General features: G+C 38.9%; 1 protein-coding gene across 2 annotated transcripts in view; it reads left to right on the top strand.

Moving 5' to 3' along the window:
• Positions 1 to 15090, top strand: part of TM9SF3 (transmembrane 9 superfamily member 3) — a 50241-nt gene extending 35151 nt beyond the window's left edge. For both annotated transcript variants that reach the window (XM_054207107.1, XM_054207108.1), the window contains exons 10-15: positions 4447 to 4586; positions 6185 to 6253; positions 6348 to 6494; positions 6901 to 6984; positions 7094 to 7170; positions 11722 to 15090. In XM_054207107.1, coding sequence (XP_054063082.1) covers positions 4447 to 4586; positions 6185 to 6253; positions 6348 to 6494; positions 6901 to 6984; positions 7094 to 7170; positions 11722 to 11789 — 585 coding nt within the window. In that variant the 3' untranslated portion in view covers positions 11790 to 15090. The remainder of the gene's footprint in view (positions 1 to 4446; positions 4587 to 6184; positions 6254 to 6347; positions 6495 to 6900; positions 6985 to 7093; positions 7171 to 11721) is intronic.
• Positions 15091 to 16037: the final 947 nt, after the last annotated feature.

Below are 16037 nucleotides of genomic sequence, written 5' to 3'. Positions count from 1 at the left end.
CTGTTTAATATTAGATATGCTCATAAAAATTTTAATTATCACCTTTGAATGAAGTTTAATCTACAGTTGTCAGAAAATATGAAACACATGGCACTAGAACATAAATTATATGCCTCTTGACAATGTTTCCTTTCAAATAAGGAAAACTGAATCCTGCATGTTCAGTCAAGGGCAGTAGGATATTGTTTCCCCATCAAAACAAAACAAAAAGGGGTTAGAAAGAATGCAGGCGTGGTGAGGTTGACGATCTTTTCTATGGCAACTAAAACCTGCAAACTAAATCAGATGCTAGTGTATAAATAAGATATTTTGTACAACAGAAATACAACAGTTAAAATGAAATAGGTATGTTTTAATGTACTGGCTTGGTAGAAAAACCCGTGTAGTTTGTCTTCAGTAATATGGATTATGGAGAGCGTGTGCTTATTTGCTTGATGGAAAACTGGGTTTGTAGATGCAGTAGGTTTGCCTGTTTGCATAATTTGTGTTTTCTGAAGTGATAGTTAAAACTGTTTTCTGAATTTCTCTTGGCTGATGTTACAGTAATACTTCTCTTAAAAGGCTCATTGAGACCTAACTTTCTTATCTCTGCCTGTCATGCAACAGCTATTATTGGGGTTTTGGGGTTTTTTTAGTATGTTGCCGGTGACCTCTGTAGGAAGGTGCTTCTGCGGGAGGGCAGAGCAGGTATGTGTGTTGATCTGCCTTTGTTTCCTCTTAGCATTTGTGATGGTGAAATGGAGGCCAGTAAGTGCCTGAGCCGTTTTCGTCATTGTAATCTCATTCTCCAAAACATTTGATGCAGGAGTGTCATAACTTCATCTCTTTCTCAGTTAAGACACTTGGGTACCCTAGTGCCCTGTGTTTGCTTCAGTTTGGATTTAAACTCTCTAGCTTTAGGCGTTGCCCAGCCTGCATCATCACTGCCCTTGCCATTTGTGTCAACAGGCAATACCTGTTGAGTTTGGGAGGGAGCGATGCCTTCACCTCAGATCTGAAATTAAGAGGAACATGCCTGAAAACGCAGAAGCTGGAAAAGACACTTGTCTCCAGTCATCTCTTGCATCCAGATATAAGGCTATTACTGCCAAGAATGAACAAAGTCATTTTCAGCATGCATCAGTCTGAGCAGGTCAGCTACCTTGAAGTGAGACAGCAAGTTGAAAGCAAGAAAGAAGATGCTACTGAGATCAGCAGAGATTGTGCTGATTGTAACTAGCACTGGTTGTGTTGGTCAACCTACCAAGACCAGCAGGTTGCTGACACGAGGGTGGAGTTATGTCAGAAGACAGAACATTCACATTTTGATCAGCTTGGTCAGCTTACCAGAGACAGATGGGAGTAGAAGGCATTCCTGGGCCTGCACTGTGATCTCTGCTTGCTTGCTTAGTTGGGCCTCCTTTGCACTGCAAAATCATCTCAGATAATTTTTAGACTCCTGAATGGCGCCAGGAAAAAAGGCAAAAATGCACTTCAGTTCCATCTGTGCTCAGAACATAGCATAGCATTAAGACAGGCAGTTCATTGTTTAACAAAATGTTGACTTTACCTAGTGCTGATTACTAGATTTCACCGAAGAGGCTAGCTAAACTGAAATCAGTTTGTTTTTCAGCCAAATGGTTAATAGAATGTTACACCGTTATCAGTCATGCTTTGACACTGATCTGATAATGAAACCACAAGCACTCAGGTTTTCTGACAGATGCCAATTATAAGCATATTGGGGACAGGTTGGCAGAACTTGCTGAAGCCATTAATCAAGGAACCTTGGTCTGTCTCAGCTTGTTTTATGCAGATAAACATTTTATATTTCAAAGCTGCTGCTGAGTCAGTTTCCTGGACAACACAACAGCCCTGGCCCAGGGGATCAAGTTGGGCCTACTCCTTGCCTGCCCGATTGGAAGCCGTTGAACTCTGCAGTTGGTGTCACTAGAATGAGAGTTTATATCTACTGCCTGCCTTTATCTAGGAGTTTGCCAGCTTGTGAGTAATTAGGCCTGGATGATCCTTGCTTGGTTCCTTCTCTGAGGTTATATTCTTTCAGCGTGGATTCCCTATGGTAGATATGTTTTGCAAGATGGACAATTACAAGCTACGAAGTTTTGTTCCAGGTGAGCTTGGAACCCAAGGCTGTCCCTAGACCGTTTCTTTCTGCAGTAAAGCAGCAGATTCACTTTCTACCACTGTCTACAGTTAGGGGTAATTTCTGAAATAAATAAGCAAAGCTTCAGACACCTTGGTAACAGCACTGTAACAGACAGTTGTGTCTGGGTGAGCAGTACAGATGCCCTTTCAGGCTGGCTGTGTCTGAGCTTCCTGCCTGGGCCAGGTTTGGAAGCTCCCTGCCGGAGCGCCAGGAGCACCATGGACAGGGGCCACCCGACAGCCCGAGGTCCTGGCCGGGCAGGAAGCAGAGCAAGCTCTTCTTGCAAATGGCTTCAGTATGGTCAGCTCGGAAATTCTTTGGATCCTGGCCAGGCCTTAATTCTTGAATGTCTTTTCTATCCACTGCACTTCAAACAAGCTGGGACTTTTTGGTCAGGATTTTAGTAAATGTAGGACTCAAGATGTTCTTCTTTGTGTCTGATATTTTTTGACATTTTTCTCTGAAAATTCTCATCTCCTTATTCTTTTCGAGCAGTTTTCAAGTGCAGAACCTGCATCCGTTAAGTGAGTGAGTTGTATACTTCTCCTGTAATTTATTCTTAGGCAACCTCAGTGTCCTACCTAAGACACTATGCTTGATAACCTGTTTTTTTTCCAGTAATGGAAGAAGATAAATGGGAGATACTAAAGATGTATTAATTGTGTAAAATCTGCTTTATTATTGGCAAGTATAAATACTACTTAGCTTTTCCGTATTTACCACTGAAGCTTCGTATTTTAGTGGCTCATGATGTAAACCTTTAATAACCTCTCCTCAGAAGATATACAGAGCAGTCTGGACAGTCCTGCTGCTTGTTCACCACCTGTTTGGTGTATCTTTCTGTGAAGCATGAAGGCTTGCTCCATCCGACCCCCAGGCAACGTTTTCCATGCATATCTGGCTTAGGCTTGTAATGATATGCAAGTCAGTAATAGAGGAATAACCCACTGACTTTTGTCAGATGTTGCCTTAATCTCATGTGACTGACCGTGCTAGGTTTGCGTTGAGCTAATGTAGTGCAGCTCCTCATTCATGAAGCCTAGTGGTTCTTGCTTTTCAGCTCCTTACAGTAGATTTATGTAGATATATGTGAACAGCCTTTATTTATCCTGGAGTAACTGCTTCTTAAACAAGTCAGTGTGTGGCGCCTAGACCTGGTCCTCCATCCATTTTTTTTGTATTAAGCTGCTGCCATGGACTTTGCGTCCTGATGGAGTGAAAGAGGAATATAGCTTCTTTTCTCAGGAGGCACCAGGGCGTACACAGAGCCTCAGGCAACAGTGCTTTTAAAAGGCAGTATTTTCATATGTTTGCATGGAGAAGGTCACAGGGTCAATCTTCAGAACTATAGTTATTGCATTACAGACCACTGTTCTATCTTTAATTATCAATATCAAAATGTTAACAAACTGGCTACTGCTAATCCTTTTGTGCTGAAGAGTTACCGGAAGAGAACGTCTTGCTAAATACTTTAAATTTTCCCGTTTTAGAAGATAAAAATATGTTGCCTTCAAGGAATTGCAAAAGTAGAGCTACATACATATACTGGAAAAAAGATGATTCATGGTAAAATTTTAGGGAGGTTGTTCCACTGGAAAGAGCTGGAACATTGGCTTGACTTTGCTGCGTTGTACATAAATCTAATCTCTGTATGTAAGTAGGGCCATTGTGCTTCTAAATTGTGTACCTGTGCATACCAGTGTCTTTGTGCATACTTGTGTCTTTGACAGTTTGTGTTCTTAATTAGCTGGTTGATGGATAGCGGAGAAAATTGAACCCAAAATTTTGATTGGTAGCATTCTGACATGGCTTTGCAATTCTTGTTTGGGTTTCTTTTTTGGATGGGATTAAAAATTTTGCACCCAGCAGCTGTAGTTCTGTATGCAGCTGCCTAACTGCTAGATGTTAACTCCCAAGGATAGCATAATCTGCAAAAGTTTAAGAGAAGCAGACAAAATTTTCTGTGATGAAGTACCATGAAGACTTTAATTTCATTCCTTTGCAATATACTGAGTACAATGGTTAGAAGAAAATAGTAAAAAAAAATCTGTAATGGTTCTGTTCTCTCAATTGTTGCAAGAAAATGTACTTACTAATGTTTATTAGGAAGTTTCTCAGGAAATAAATACTTCCATTTGATAAAATAGATGTATATTGACTAATGCTTCATAACTAGGAGTATGATTCTACAGGAACAATTACTAAGGACTAATATATGGAGTGGGTTGATTATCTTCTTTTGTCGTCTTATACTTGTTTTTTTTTTTTTTTTTTTTAAATTATTTGTTTCTTGCTTACAGGTGGCAGTGTGCTGTATCTGTTTCTTTGTCATTCTTCCATTGAACCTCGTTGGTACGATTCTTGGTCGAAATCTGTCAGGACAGCCTAATTTTCCATGTCGTGTCAATGCAGTGCCTCGTCCCATACCAGAGAAAAAATGGTAAAGACAAGCATCATGTTAACTAGATCTATTCACTTCAGTACATTTAAAATGACTTTTCAGATGTGATCATTAAAAATTTTTCTAGAGTAACCTTTTTTATTTCAATTGAGTTATGTCAGAAGAACATCTCTACTGACATTTCCTTAATATGTTTTTTTTTCTGTTGAATAAAAACACCTAGTGCAGTTAATGGTTAATAGTTGTAGCAAATTTTAAAGTCCTAGATCACTGGAGATTCGCATTTGGCCTGAAATGCTCTTCAGTCTCTTATGTAAAAAGGATGGTCCCAACCCAGTTCTTGCATGGGTATCTTGAAACGAAACCTTTGCTCTTAGTTAATGCCTCTCACAAATTTAGGATTGAATGTGCCTTGGAGGCAGAGCTGTTCTGTTTAATGGTCTCCATGTAGAAGCTGAGACATATTTGCAGGGTCATGGTGGGGAGAAGCTTGCAGCACTGTTCCCAATTCTGCACTTTTGTTGACGGCACAGAGCCTAAAATACTCCAGGTATACAGTTTGAATTGCGAATAAGCCATTATTATTTTTGAAGTGAATATAAAGGGGTGGGTGCCTAGTCTCAAAAGTAAACTTGGGTTTTTGGAAAATCATGAATGCAGTCGCTTTTTCCTATTAATTTAATTCTGAGATGGAAGCAGCAAGCTATGGAAATGAAAAAAATCCTCAGAGGATTTTTTAATAGATTTTTCTTGCTTTCCCTGTTCAGAGGAATGGAACAGACAAAGTGAAGGGGGCACTGAAACGTGTACACCTGCAATATCCAGGAGGTGCAGCACACTTAGTCTTTTGTTAGTGCCGGGTTCTGCAGCTCAGATACTAGGATTTGATTTATATTGTGACCTGTATCTTGGGAATCTGATGGATTTTTCTGGATCAGCATGACAGATAAAAAGAAATCAGATACTTCTCTTGAAGATGATGAAACTGCACACCGTCAACTTAGACAAGTCTCCCTATAAATAATAAAAGAAGCTGCAAATTAAATCACTGGTTACTAGCTAGATTCAGCATGATTGCGAGTACTACACAGAGGTCACCTTTAGTGAGTGACAGTATCATCTACAGGTAGCTGAGTATTCATTTTTGGCCATAGGCTCATGACTCGGTATAGCATTAAAAATAAACACTGGTTCTTAATTTTATAACCGTTACCCTGCAAAATTTTCTTTGTGCTTTTCGCTGTATTTGAAGCCATCAACAGCTTTGAGTTTTCATTGCCTTCATTCAGGGCTAGTGGATGTTATGGGGCTTGATTGCTCAGACCCTTTTTGGGCAAGAGAGATTCTTTCTGTAGCCTTTAAGGCTGGTTAGATTCCTAATGTTATGCCAGTAGGTGATAGGCATGAGACTTATGTTTTGTTTCAGCTTTCCCCAAGAATAACTCCTCCTTCTATCCATACACATGACATCTTTGGGGGAATCTTCTGTTTAATATGCTGGTATGAGACAGAAATGTTCTTGTTAGCATGTCTTTTAAATAATTCTCTGTGCTATATTAATTATCTGGTTATATGTCTTAATATGTTTATAAATGAAAGATTAAAATTGTCCCTAAACTAATCTTAATATCTTTCAGGTTCATGGAACCAGCTGTTATTGTTTGCCTAGGTGGAATCCTCCCTTTTGGATCAATTTTTATTGAAATGTGAGTATGTCAGCTATTTGTCGATTTGATTAAGAAGTGTAATAATTTAAATTCAATTACTATGTTGTCTTCATATTTTGTTTACTCTCTTCAGGTATTTCATTTTTACTTCGTTCTGGGCTTACAAGATCTACTATGTTTATGGCTTTATGATGTTGGTTCTGGTTATCCTCTGCATTGTGACAGTTTGTGTGACTATCGTTTGTACGTATTTCCTGCTAAACGCAGAGGATTATAGGTGGTAAGTATTGCATTATTTGCATAATTAACCATATTATGAGAGTTCTTCAGTCTAGATGGGTCTTTTCTGTGTCCTACGTCCAGATTTTATCTGTTGGGAATCTATTGTTGGATCCTTTCTGTACAGGAGCTTTCTGTGTGTATGGGCATCTGTGTGTACATGTATTAAAAAAAAATATAAAAATGCCAAGGCACACAGGAATATGAAGAAGGATCATCACTTGGTCTCAGTGGTAGCTGTTGCCATAGTAACTTTTGTCACTTGTAGTAGACAACATGTAGATTTTGTTAAATAAGTCTGTAGAACCAGTACATTTTATTTTGAGGCATATTTTTTAATGCATTGTTACATCTTCTTGGGAAGCCTTTTGGTTAGATATATGATGTTCGTGTGTGTTTACTTTCAGGCAATGGACAAGCTTTCTTTCTGCGGCTTCAACTGCGATTTATGTTTACATGTACTCCTTTTACTATTACTTTTTCAAGACAAAGTAAGTGATAGTTTTCTTGCTTGAATATCAGATTACTGTATTGCCAAATAAGTTTGTTGAGAAAAACTGTGAAAAATACCTAGCATAAATTCCTATCTTTCTTTTTCAGGATGTATGGCTTGTTTCAAACATCGTTTTACTTTGGCTATATGGCAGTATTTAGCACAGCTTTGGGAATAATGTGTGGTAAGTTTCAAATATATTGACGGTTTTCTATCAGAATTCTTCAGACTGTCATGTTTCTGATTTTAGCTCTTTCGTTTTGGTGGTGTAGTGTGTATGTCTGCAAGATGTGCTCAAAAAAGCTGACAGTCTTTAAAAAGAATCTTAGACTTCTCTGCTTATACTTGGTTCCTACCTAATATAGGAGATTTCTGTGGATCGTGTCTTCGGATAGGAAGACAACTTATGTACTGTGCAGAGAATTTCACGCTCAGTGTAAGCTTGAAAGACTCAATATTTGGCAAGAAGTTCTGAAAAATAATTTCAAATTAAGTTGAGTCCATGCTAGCATTTTGTTTCGGAGTTTTTACTGTTGCTTCAAGACAAGAAGCTAGGTACACCCATTGAGGCCTCAAAGGTATTGCAATGCTGATGACGCCACCATCTGTATCTTGTGGCATGTATACATGAGGGTGACCAGAACAGAAAGGACTGACGCTTCAGGCTAGCATTTGAGAAATAAGTATTGGAATATTCTCAGGTAAAGAGAGTGCAGAGTGCTCCTGAGTGCAGCTGTATTTCATTGCTTTTTAAGATAGTGTTGTGACGATGTTTAGAAAAAAAAACAGTTCTCAGTATGGAGGTCATCTGATAAAGTCAAATATACTTGTTCACCTGTTAGCTTTATTTTTATCCTTTGCTGTATGACTTTCAGAAAGTGCTACTTGGTTCTTTTGCACTTTCCCGTGATGTTATTTGGTTTTTACGTGTGATCCTTATTTAATGCTTTCCTTCTTAATAGTGAATGAATAGTCCTATAGATTCTAGTGGAAGGATTTCTTTGAGTTAGATATTTGAGACGCATGATGTCTTACAGCAGCTTACTTTCTGTAAAGTATACGTTTCTTGATATCACAAGAGGGTGGGTAATTTCACAATGTTTCTAAAAAGGGGAGGGAAATCATCTCTTTAACTGCTGAGTACCTGTTCCCCTTTTCTCTCACACAATCTAGTCTTGCTTCATCAGGTTCTTGGCACATTACAAGACTTCCCTGCTGTTCTGGTAGTCTTGCAGCCATTTTTTTTCTTTAATAGGCTTATACTTTCAGCTCTAATCTTTTCTTTTTAAAGTGCTCAGGCTGGTATTGATTAAAATGTCTATGATGCAGAAGCCAAGCTTGCCCACCAGTTTCTGTAATTAAAATGTTTTTTAAAACATGGAAAAGAAAGATTGTTGAATGCTTTCTTGTTATGGTAGGACACTACTTGATGGAATATTAGAGTAAAATCCAAATTTAATCAAAATTAGAAAATACTGTAACACATTAAAGTTTATTTCCATAGCTCTATTGAGATTTCTTTTTGTCTTTTTAAGTGTGTTGGAAGAGAAGCTGTGAGATTCCTTTTTACTGAGAACTCCCATTTTCAGCATGTGAAGGGAAGGAAACAAAAAAAAAATCCCCTGTCAAAAAGCATTTGTCTAGGGAACTTGCTGCCATTGAGGTCTAACAAAGACATTTGTGTTAGAGAATTGTGCAGTGTGCGTGCTACTGACTGTACGTCTCCTGTGAAAAGTGTGTAGAGCTGTGCTTTGGAGGCTCACACGAATGAGCGTGTTCAGTATCACACAGTTGGATATGAGACGAACGAGTTAGGATCCAAGGCAGCCACAGGGAAACTCTCTGGAGCCTTGTGTCATCCAACTCTGGTTTTAGTGCCCCTGACAATGCCTAGCGAACTCAAATCCCACATGTAGTGGGATGCTTTGATCCACAAAGTCTGCTCTCCTCTGCAGAGCATCTAAGTTCTGGTGCTGGACAGTAGGGAGCCCATGAGAACTTCCAAACTTTTTGAGCTCCTCGTGCTTCCCTCTTAGTGACAGAAAAGAATAAAACTTATTCTCCAGCTCAGTGGATGGCTTAGGAGCTAGGTAGTATAGAATAGCCTCTTGCAATACCAGATAAATAACATAAGTATGATTGAAAGGCTTTTTTAAATAAAAAAAAATTGTGCTTACAAGTCACAATTAAAGTAAGTGTTAATTGGTTTGAAGTTAGAGACGGGAATTAATCTTTTTCTTTTTTGTGGTTGCTCTTCCTCACTATTTGGATTTTTCTGTTTATTTAAAAGCTGCTTGTTCTGCTGAAATATGCTTGCAGTCTATTTCTGCTAAACCTATATAGGCCATAACCAAGTTAAACACCTTATCAGGTGGTATTTATAATAAATAAATAAAATCATTCCCTTTACTATGGATTTTTTATTCAAGTGATCCAATTGTCCTGCATTTGTTTCAGGAGGACGTTCTTTAGCTGTCATTGTCTAGGGTTTCCCCCACCGCATGTTTTATTCAGTGGCTGTGAAGTAGCCTTGAGGCTTAACCCCCCTGCCTTGGCTATTGGCCATTAGTGGCCTTCATGGGTAAGGCTCCTGCGATTCAGAATAGGTTATGATTTGTTTATGGGGTTGAGAGCTTGTGGTCTCATGTGACTGCTACTCTCAACTCCTCCCCCTCACTTGCATCTCATGCACACATTCTCTAGATCCCAAATGAAACACAATTAGCGCTTTGTTCTCCCAAATCTCTGTGATATGTGGCATCACATCACTAGAGAAACCCTCAAAGAACGAGTTCTGTAATGTATCTGAGTTTAGCAACTAAAATGGGCTTTGGATCTGTTGTCAGTGTCTGCTCTAACAGGCAAAACATGGTAAGTCTTCAAAGAGGAGCCCAGTGCCCTTATTTTGTCCATTTACTGCATAAGGCAGAAGATGAGTTTCTTAACAGGCCGCAGAAGAATCTACGTGCTCCTGTATGAGTCCAAGCTCACCTCAGCTCCTCTCCACAACCCGTGCTTGGGTCTGTCAGAACACTGTACTGGTCCCTCCTTGAACTGCCGGGCCTCTGCTGTGTCCTCAGCACACTTCACGCTTGCAAGCAGCAACCTGATCTTGCCTGTGCCATATTTGTTTTAGTCAAACTCTGCTTTGTCCAAGTTAGCCATACAAATCCCTCATTTGCTGCCCAGTAGAATGGTTGTCGTGATATTTATACAGCTTGAAAATGCTATGCAACACAGAGGCTGACTCCACAGGCTCTTTACTACTCCGGTGGCATTGGAATGATGCATCAGGTTTGCCTTGTGCAGATTTCCTTGTTAAACACCAATGTTGGGCTTTTAGGGGTCTGAAAACGAAAATTCTGTGTGAGTTTTATGGCTGACCTCATGAATTATTTGAGCAGTCCCCAGGATTTAAAGAATTCATCAGGTTCTGAATAAATCTGTGGCCAGCAATACTAGCTGCAGGTGTGTATGGTCTTAATTTCTAAAGGCAAAAAAACTTAATTTTCTTGAAAAATGAAGTTTCGCCAGAAATTTTTTTAGTGTTGGTTAGGCTTCTGTATTTAACACACCTTATGGAAGTCTGGTGCATCCCATATCACTGAAAGTGTTGTTTCATGCTTTGTTCTGGGCTTTTACTTATTGCTTATGTGAAGCAAAAATAGCTGTTTAGAGTCCATTCTTTACTGAGCTTCCAAGTGTTTGACGTTATGAGTTCTCTTATCTGTACTGAGTTATACACATTCACTTCTCTATCGTTTTCTTCCCGTATTTTATGATGTGTTATTCTGGCACTCTGTCAGCAGTTCTCTCTAATTCTTGCTGGATTTTTCAAATTCACTTCTAACCTGAGAGTTAGCCAGACAGACTTCCACAAGGCTGATTTACTGTCATTTTGCTTGGAAGAGATGAAGGAGAAGCACTGGGGTATTCCCTGCGGATATCCTAAGACAACAGTATTCACTGAGCCTGGCAAACCTGAGGTTCTGGGTTTGACCAGGTAGGTTGCTGAATCTCTTTCTCAGCAGAAGGCCCGGTCCAGTGCATTTCTTTCATTTTTCTAGGTGTTCTTAGTCCTGCAGTATTTTGGGTTTAGCGTAAACTGTTGCCCCTATCAAAACCCCAGTGACCTGTTCTTTTATTACTGCTGTGACAATGCATACTCTGCTCATGACTCTTACTAATTTGAAAACCACAGGTTGCAATTTCCTTTAACTACTAACTGCTACTAGTTTAATCTCTTTGTACAGACCTCCTTGGAGTTTAAGACTCCTGGGATGGGGATCTATTATTATTTGTGCCTTGTGGGAAGGAAAAAGCCATCTGCCAATAAAACACTCATCCAGAAGGCATGTAACTTATAATAAAAACCCGCCCTCCCATCCACCTTCCCTGCAGAGTGGGTGATTGTATGTTTTTTACCCTCTGTTCAGAAAAAGGGACCCAGTTATTGGCAGCAGTAGGGGGGCTGCTATATTTATCGAGGCCAAGTGAGCATGGCCTCTTGGTAAGATGGCTTAATGGATTTAGATTGCTAGACCAGGGGAGTTCTTGCCAGACGTTCACTGGGAGCATGGATAATTAGAGTTTGAGAACAAGTATTGCAGGTAATTTTCTGTGTGCAGAGTGCATGCTTTATGTGACTTTCTCTGTTTAAGTGTGTGTGTTTTATATAGCTGCCTTATTTTGATCAGCTCTCTAACATATTCAGTATTTTCTGTTTATTTTGCAGGAGCTATTGGTTACATGGGAACAAGTGCCTTTGTTCGTAAAATCTACACTAATGTGAAAATTGACTAAGGAAATAAGAAAATTGAACTATGGATCAGTTCCTCTTTTCATGGGGATGAACTTGCACAACAAAAAGCGCGAGAAGAGATTTGGGTTTTAACACTGGGCACTATATGGATCTCCATTTTGTGGATGGCTTAAAGTAACATCTATTTCATTGATCCTAGGTTCTTACTGACTGCTTTCTCCAACTGTTCACAGCAAATGCTTGGATTATATGCAGTAGGCATTACTACAGTACGTGGCTAATCTTCCCAAAAAAAACAAAAAACAAAAAACCTAGCTCATTAAAGATGAATAGACTAGCTCTCTTCAGTGAAGAGGACAAACGGTTTATTTAAAGCATTTGTTCCATTCAATAAAAAGAGGGAAACTTGGCTGCTAAAACTACTTGATTAGTAGTCTTCCTGGTACTTAACATTTCTAAATTATGTAAAAATGCCGTTCCAGAAAGATTACTCTTCTGATTTTTACTGCCATTGCCAGGATAGGAGGTATGTTTTATATTTTGACTCCAGGTGCTTTTTGGTTTATTTGCGATATCAACTATACCCTACACTCATTTGTTTAAAAAATAATTTAAAACTATATAAAAAACCCATATGCATGTAATATATCAGCTGTTGTTCTAGTTGGACCAACTTCCCTTTATTTATCTTTAAAGTAATATCCAGTTACATCTTAAATCCATCCAAAGAAAATACAGTCTGAAGACGGGATTCGTTCTCTGCAATGCAATTTACTGTACAGTTAGAAAGCAAAATGTTAAATGAAGAGGATTGTTTGTTTTTTAATAAACACTTTGAGGTCTAGATTAAAACAAAACCAACATTTTAACTGAATGTCTAAAGTGATTCTCCTTTTTTCCAAGTTAGTCTTGCATTATTATTTTTTTTTGGTTTGGGTTTGAATGAAGATTTTCCTTTAGACATTATACAAGGGGTAATAAGTGTATATAACATTAAATAATGTAACTTAGGTGTAGATCCCAAATGTATTTGGATGTACAGATTTACTACAGAGTACTTTTCTGATGATTCGGTGTAAAAATGTGTGAATTTGGGTGGCTTTTTACATCTTGCCTGCCATTGCATGAAAAGTTGGGGTTTCTTCACAATGTGTGTATGTCATGCTTTTCTGTTCTGTTTCCTTTCTCGAGCTCTTACAGGAATTCAATTTGTAATTTAGAACATTTTAATTTTTGTTAACCCTATCTGGACACTTGTGTAACATCAAAAGCACAGTTGCTTTAGAGTGTTCAGAAAACTAAAATAAACTTTTCAGACAAAAACGTTCTGATTGTGAAAACAGATGAGTTTGCAGTTGAAAATGTTTGAAAAGGCAAGACTGCTGAATGCCGGTTTCTGTACACCGTATTTGGGTGGTTTTCAAATACCCAAACCCCATGTGTTGAATTTAGAATTTGCTTACAACTGTATTGTACAATACAGCTCCAAAGTGGATGACCAGCCCAAAAAGATTCTTCTTGGCTGAAATGTTTGGGGAGGAATCTGTTTTGTGATCCAGCTAGTGTACTGAGAAGAGTGGGGGGAAGCGCGGACTGAAATAAATGGGCGAATAAAGGTTAAGTCTTTCTAAGATGACTGTTAATTATGCACTGTATTTAGCTAGAAATATCCTGAATGTGTTTGTGAAAGATTTAAGAGCCCGTCGGCTTGATTTTGTTGCATTTTTTTTAGGCAGCTGCCACATTAGGGATGTTTTCATCAATGTGGCTGGCTGAAATGGAGCGCCTGCCATGGAGAAGGCAACTTCCTGAATTTAAAAAAATGAGCAAAGTATTTGTATTGATTAGGACTGTATTGTCTCTTTCTAAAAAGTACTGATAATGCAGTAGCCACAATGAGAAACAACCGTGCTCCGGGTTGGAGGTTGGGGGGAACTGAACTGATAGGTTGTAGTGAGAAGCTATGCATCCTGCTGTATGTAGCTTCTGAAAAGTATTTGAGCTTTCACCTCTGACTTCCCTGGCCAATTTTAACCAATCCGTCAGGAAATAATTAAGTTTTGCTTCAAGTGAATGGTTGGTGTTTGTACCCGAACACTCTGCCATTTAAGAGAAGATTATTCTTAAAGTACAGGCTGGTTTTGAGATGAGCTCATAAACTGGGTCGACAGTTAGTTTTCCTTTGTTCCAAAACATGGAGACTTAAAGCAAAGAATGAGTTTTGTGCTAGTTCTTGCTAGTGCATACAGCTGTGGGAAGCCCTCTTTTCGTCCATGTTCTTCTAAATCTGAAGTGAGAAGCTGTTATCTCCACACAGTAAACACATTAAGTACTCTGCTGAGATACAAGTTTTTTAAAGGGAATATTTTGATAATGGGTCTGTTTCTCTGTTTAGAGCACTGCTGTGTGATTAGTCTATCAGAAATGTCACTAAACTGTTTGTGAATTTCATTTAATCACATTTTTAATGCCACAGAATGGTGGGCTGCCTACTTGCTTTCTCTGTCCTTTGGCATTATTAGCTTTTGCGTATCCAGATAGGACTGTATAGCTTTTAAAGTGACATTGAAAAGATACTGCACAGGCATTGCTTTTGTTTCTGCAGGCACGTTCCTCCGGAGAAGTACTGTGTTTCAATAATGGACGTTTTTATTGACATTTTTATACTTCCGCCCTAGCACAGGAGTAAGTTGGGGGGTTTGCTTTGTTTTCCCCCCTCCTTTTGGTTTCTGAAGGAGCGCAAAATGTGACCAGTTTTCAACAGCTTGTCATTATGGTTGTTGTTTGGGGCAAGGCTATATTCATTTGCCCCCCCCAAAAAATGTGGATATAGCTTGAACCATCTTGCTTAATAGAATTTGGAAGCTCTCTGCTTAGATGATGTAGTCCTTCCTCTTTTATGGAAGAAATAAAGATCTTACAGCCAACACTCCTCTTTCCATGGTTGTTTCTTAGGAGTTTCTGGTTCTTGAATTGAAGCTTTTTGGATAACTCTTCAGGAGGCGGCTCAGTGCTTCTCCTCCCACTTCTGGGGCAGAGGCCAGAGAATTGAGTAAATAATTGTGTACCAATAGCCAGTCTTCATCAAATGCTTTAGATAAATGCAATTGTAAATCTTTTCAGTTGAGGCAGAGTGCATATAGAAAGTACCTCTGGTACTTCATGTATGAAAAGTGGTGAACGCTGGATTGGAGATAATGGAGACTGCAAATAAACGTTACATTATGCGCTTTTTTTTTTGATGTCCGAATGTTTTGAAGCAACAGTGTCTATTAATTCCTCTCCAGAATTACATTCCAAAGTGTGTAAAGGGCACACAATTAAATTGTTTTCTGTATGATAGTCTAGGTGTATTTCTTTAACGGGTTCCAGGTTAAACAAGAAAACAAACAAACAAACAAACCTAAAAAAACCCCCCAAAACCCCAAAAAAAAACAAAACAAAAAAACCCAAACCCTATACTGTTGAATTTTAAACTTCAGGTAAAATTGATAGCACCTTCTTAATCGCTATCGTCCCTGCAGAGGAAACACAAATGAGAAAGTTAACGTTTTGCTCTGGCTTCAGCATCCCCAGCATCTAGCCAAATCTGCCCGATGAAGTATACGTATACACAGCTTCACTGAAGACAGCAAAATTGTGTAACGCTGAGTGCGTCAGCACTTTCTCCACTGGAATGTGTCTGAAAAGCATAAGCTTAGGGAAAAAAACAAGCCTCCTACCCAGTCTGTGGGCTGCAGGCAAGGGAACTGAGTGGCCGGAGCTAGAGTTGAGGGGTCCTCTTCTCTTGAATTAATTCCCAACTCTGCAGCTTGTGGTTGATTTTAAGAGCCGGTTGGTCCCTTTTTTTGATCCCTCGGATCTTTTCTAGCTCAACACACTACGGTAGTGGCAGTCTTGCAAGGGCTGTTAGAACTGCTGCTCAATGAGGAGAGCCAGCCAATAACAATAAATACAATAACAATTTTATTTATTGTTAAAAATAACAATAAATAAAAAATAACGATAAAAACATTAAAACAAATAACCTCTTACCAGGGTTAGCACTGAAGTCACAAAAGCCCTTGCTACGTTGGACCTCTGTTGGGATAAAGCCACACTTCAAAATTTTGAAGCAGTGCATTTATGGCTTAAGTTCTTCAGGAGCATCTTATCTAAAAAAAATAATAATATTTTGATGCCGTTTGTTTTCCAAAGTCAGAAGTGTAGAAATGAACCTTGCAAAGAACATTTGCTTTTTGCTAAATAGCTTCAGTGAGAAAATTCTAATTTTCTGAGGAGGCATCTGC

The sequence above is a fragment of the Rissa tridactyla genome, chromosome 6, assembly GCF_028500815.1.
Source record: "Rissa tridactyla isolate bRisTri1 chromosome 6, bRisTri1.patW.cur.20221130, whole genome shotgun sequence".
Lineage (NCBI taxonomy): Eukaryota > Metazoa > Chordata > Aves > Charadriiformes > Laridae > Rissa > Rissa tridactyla.
This window is presented reverse-complemented; position numbering and strand designations above follow the sequence as displayed.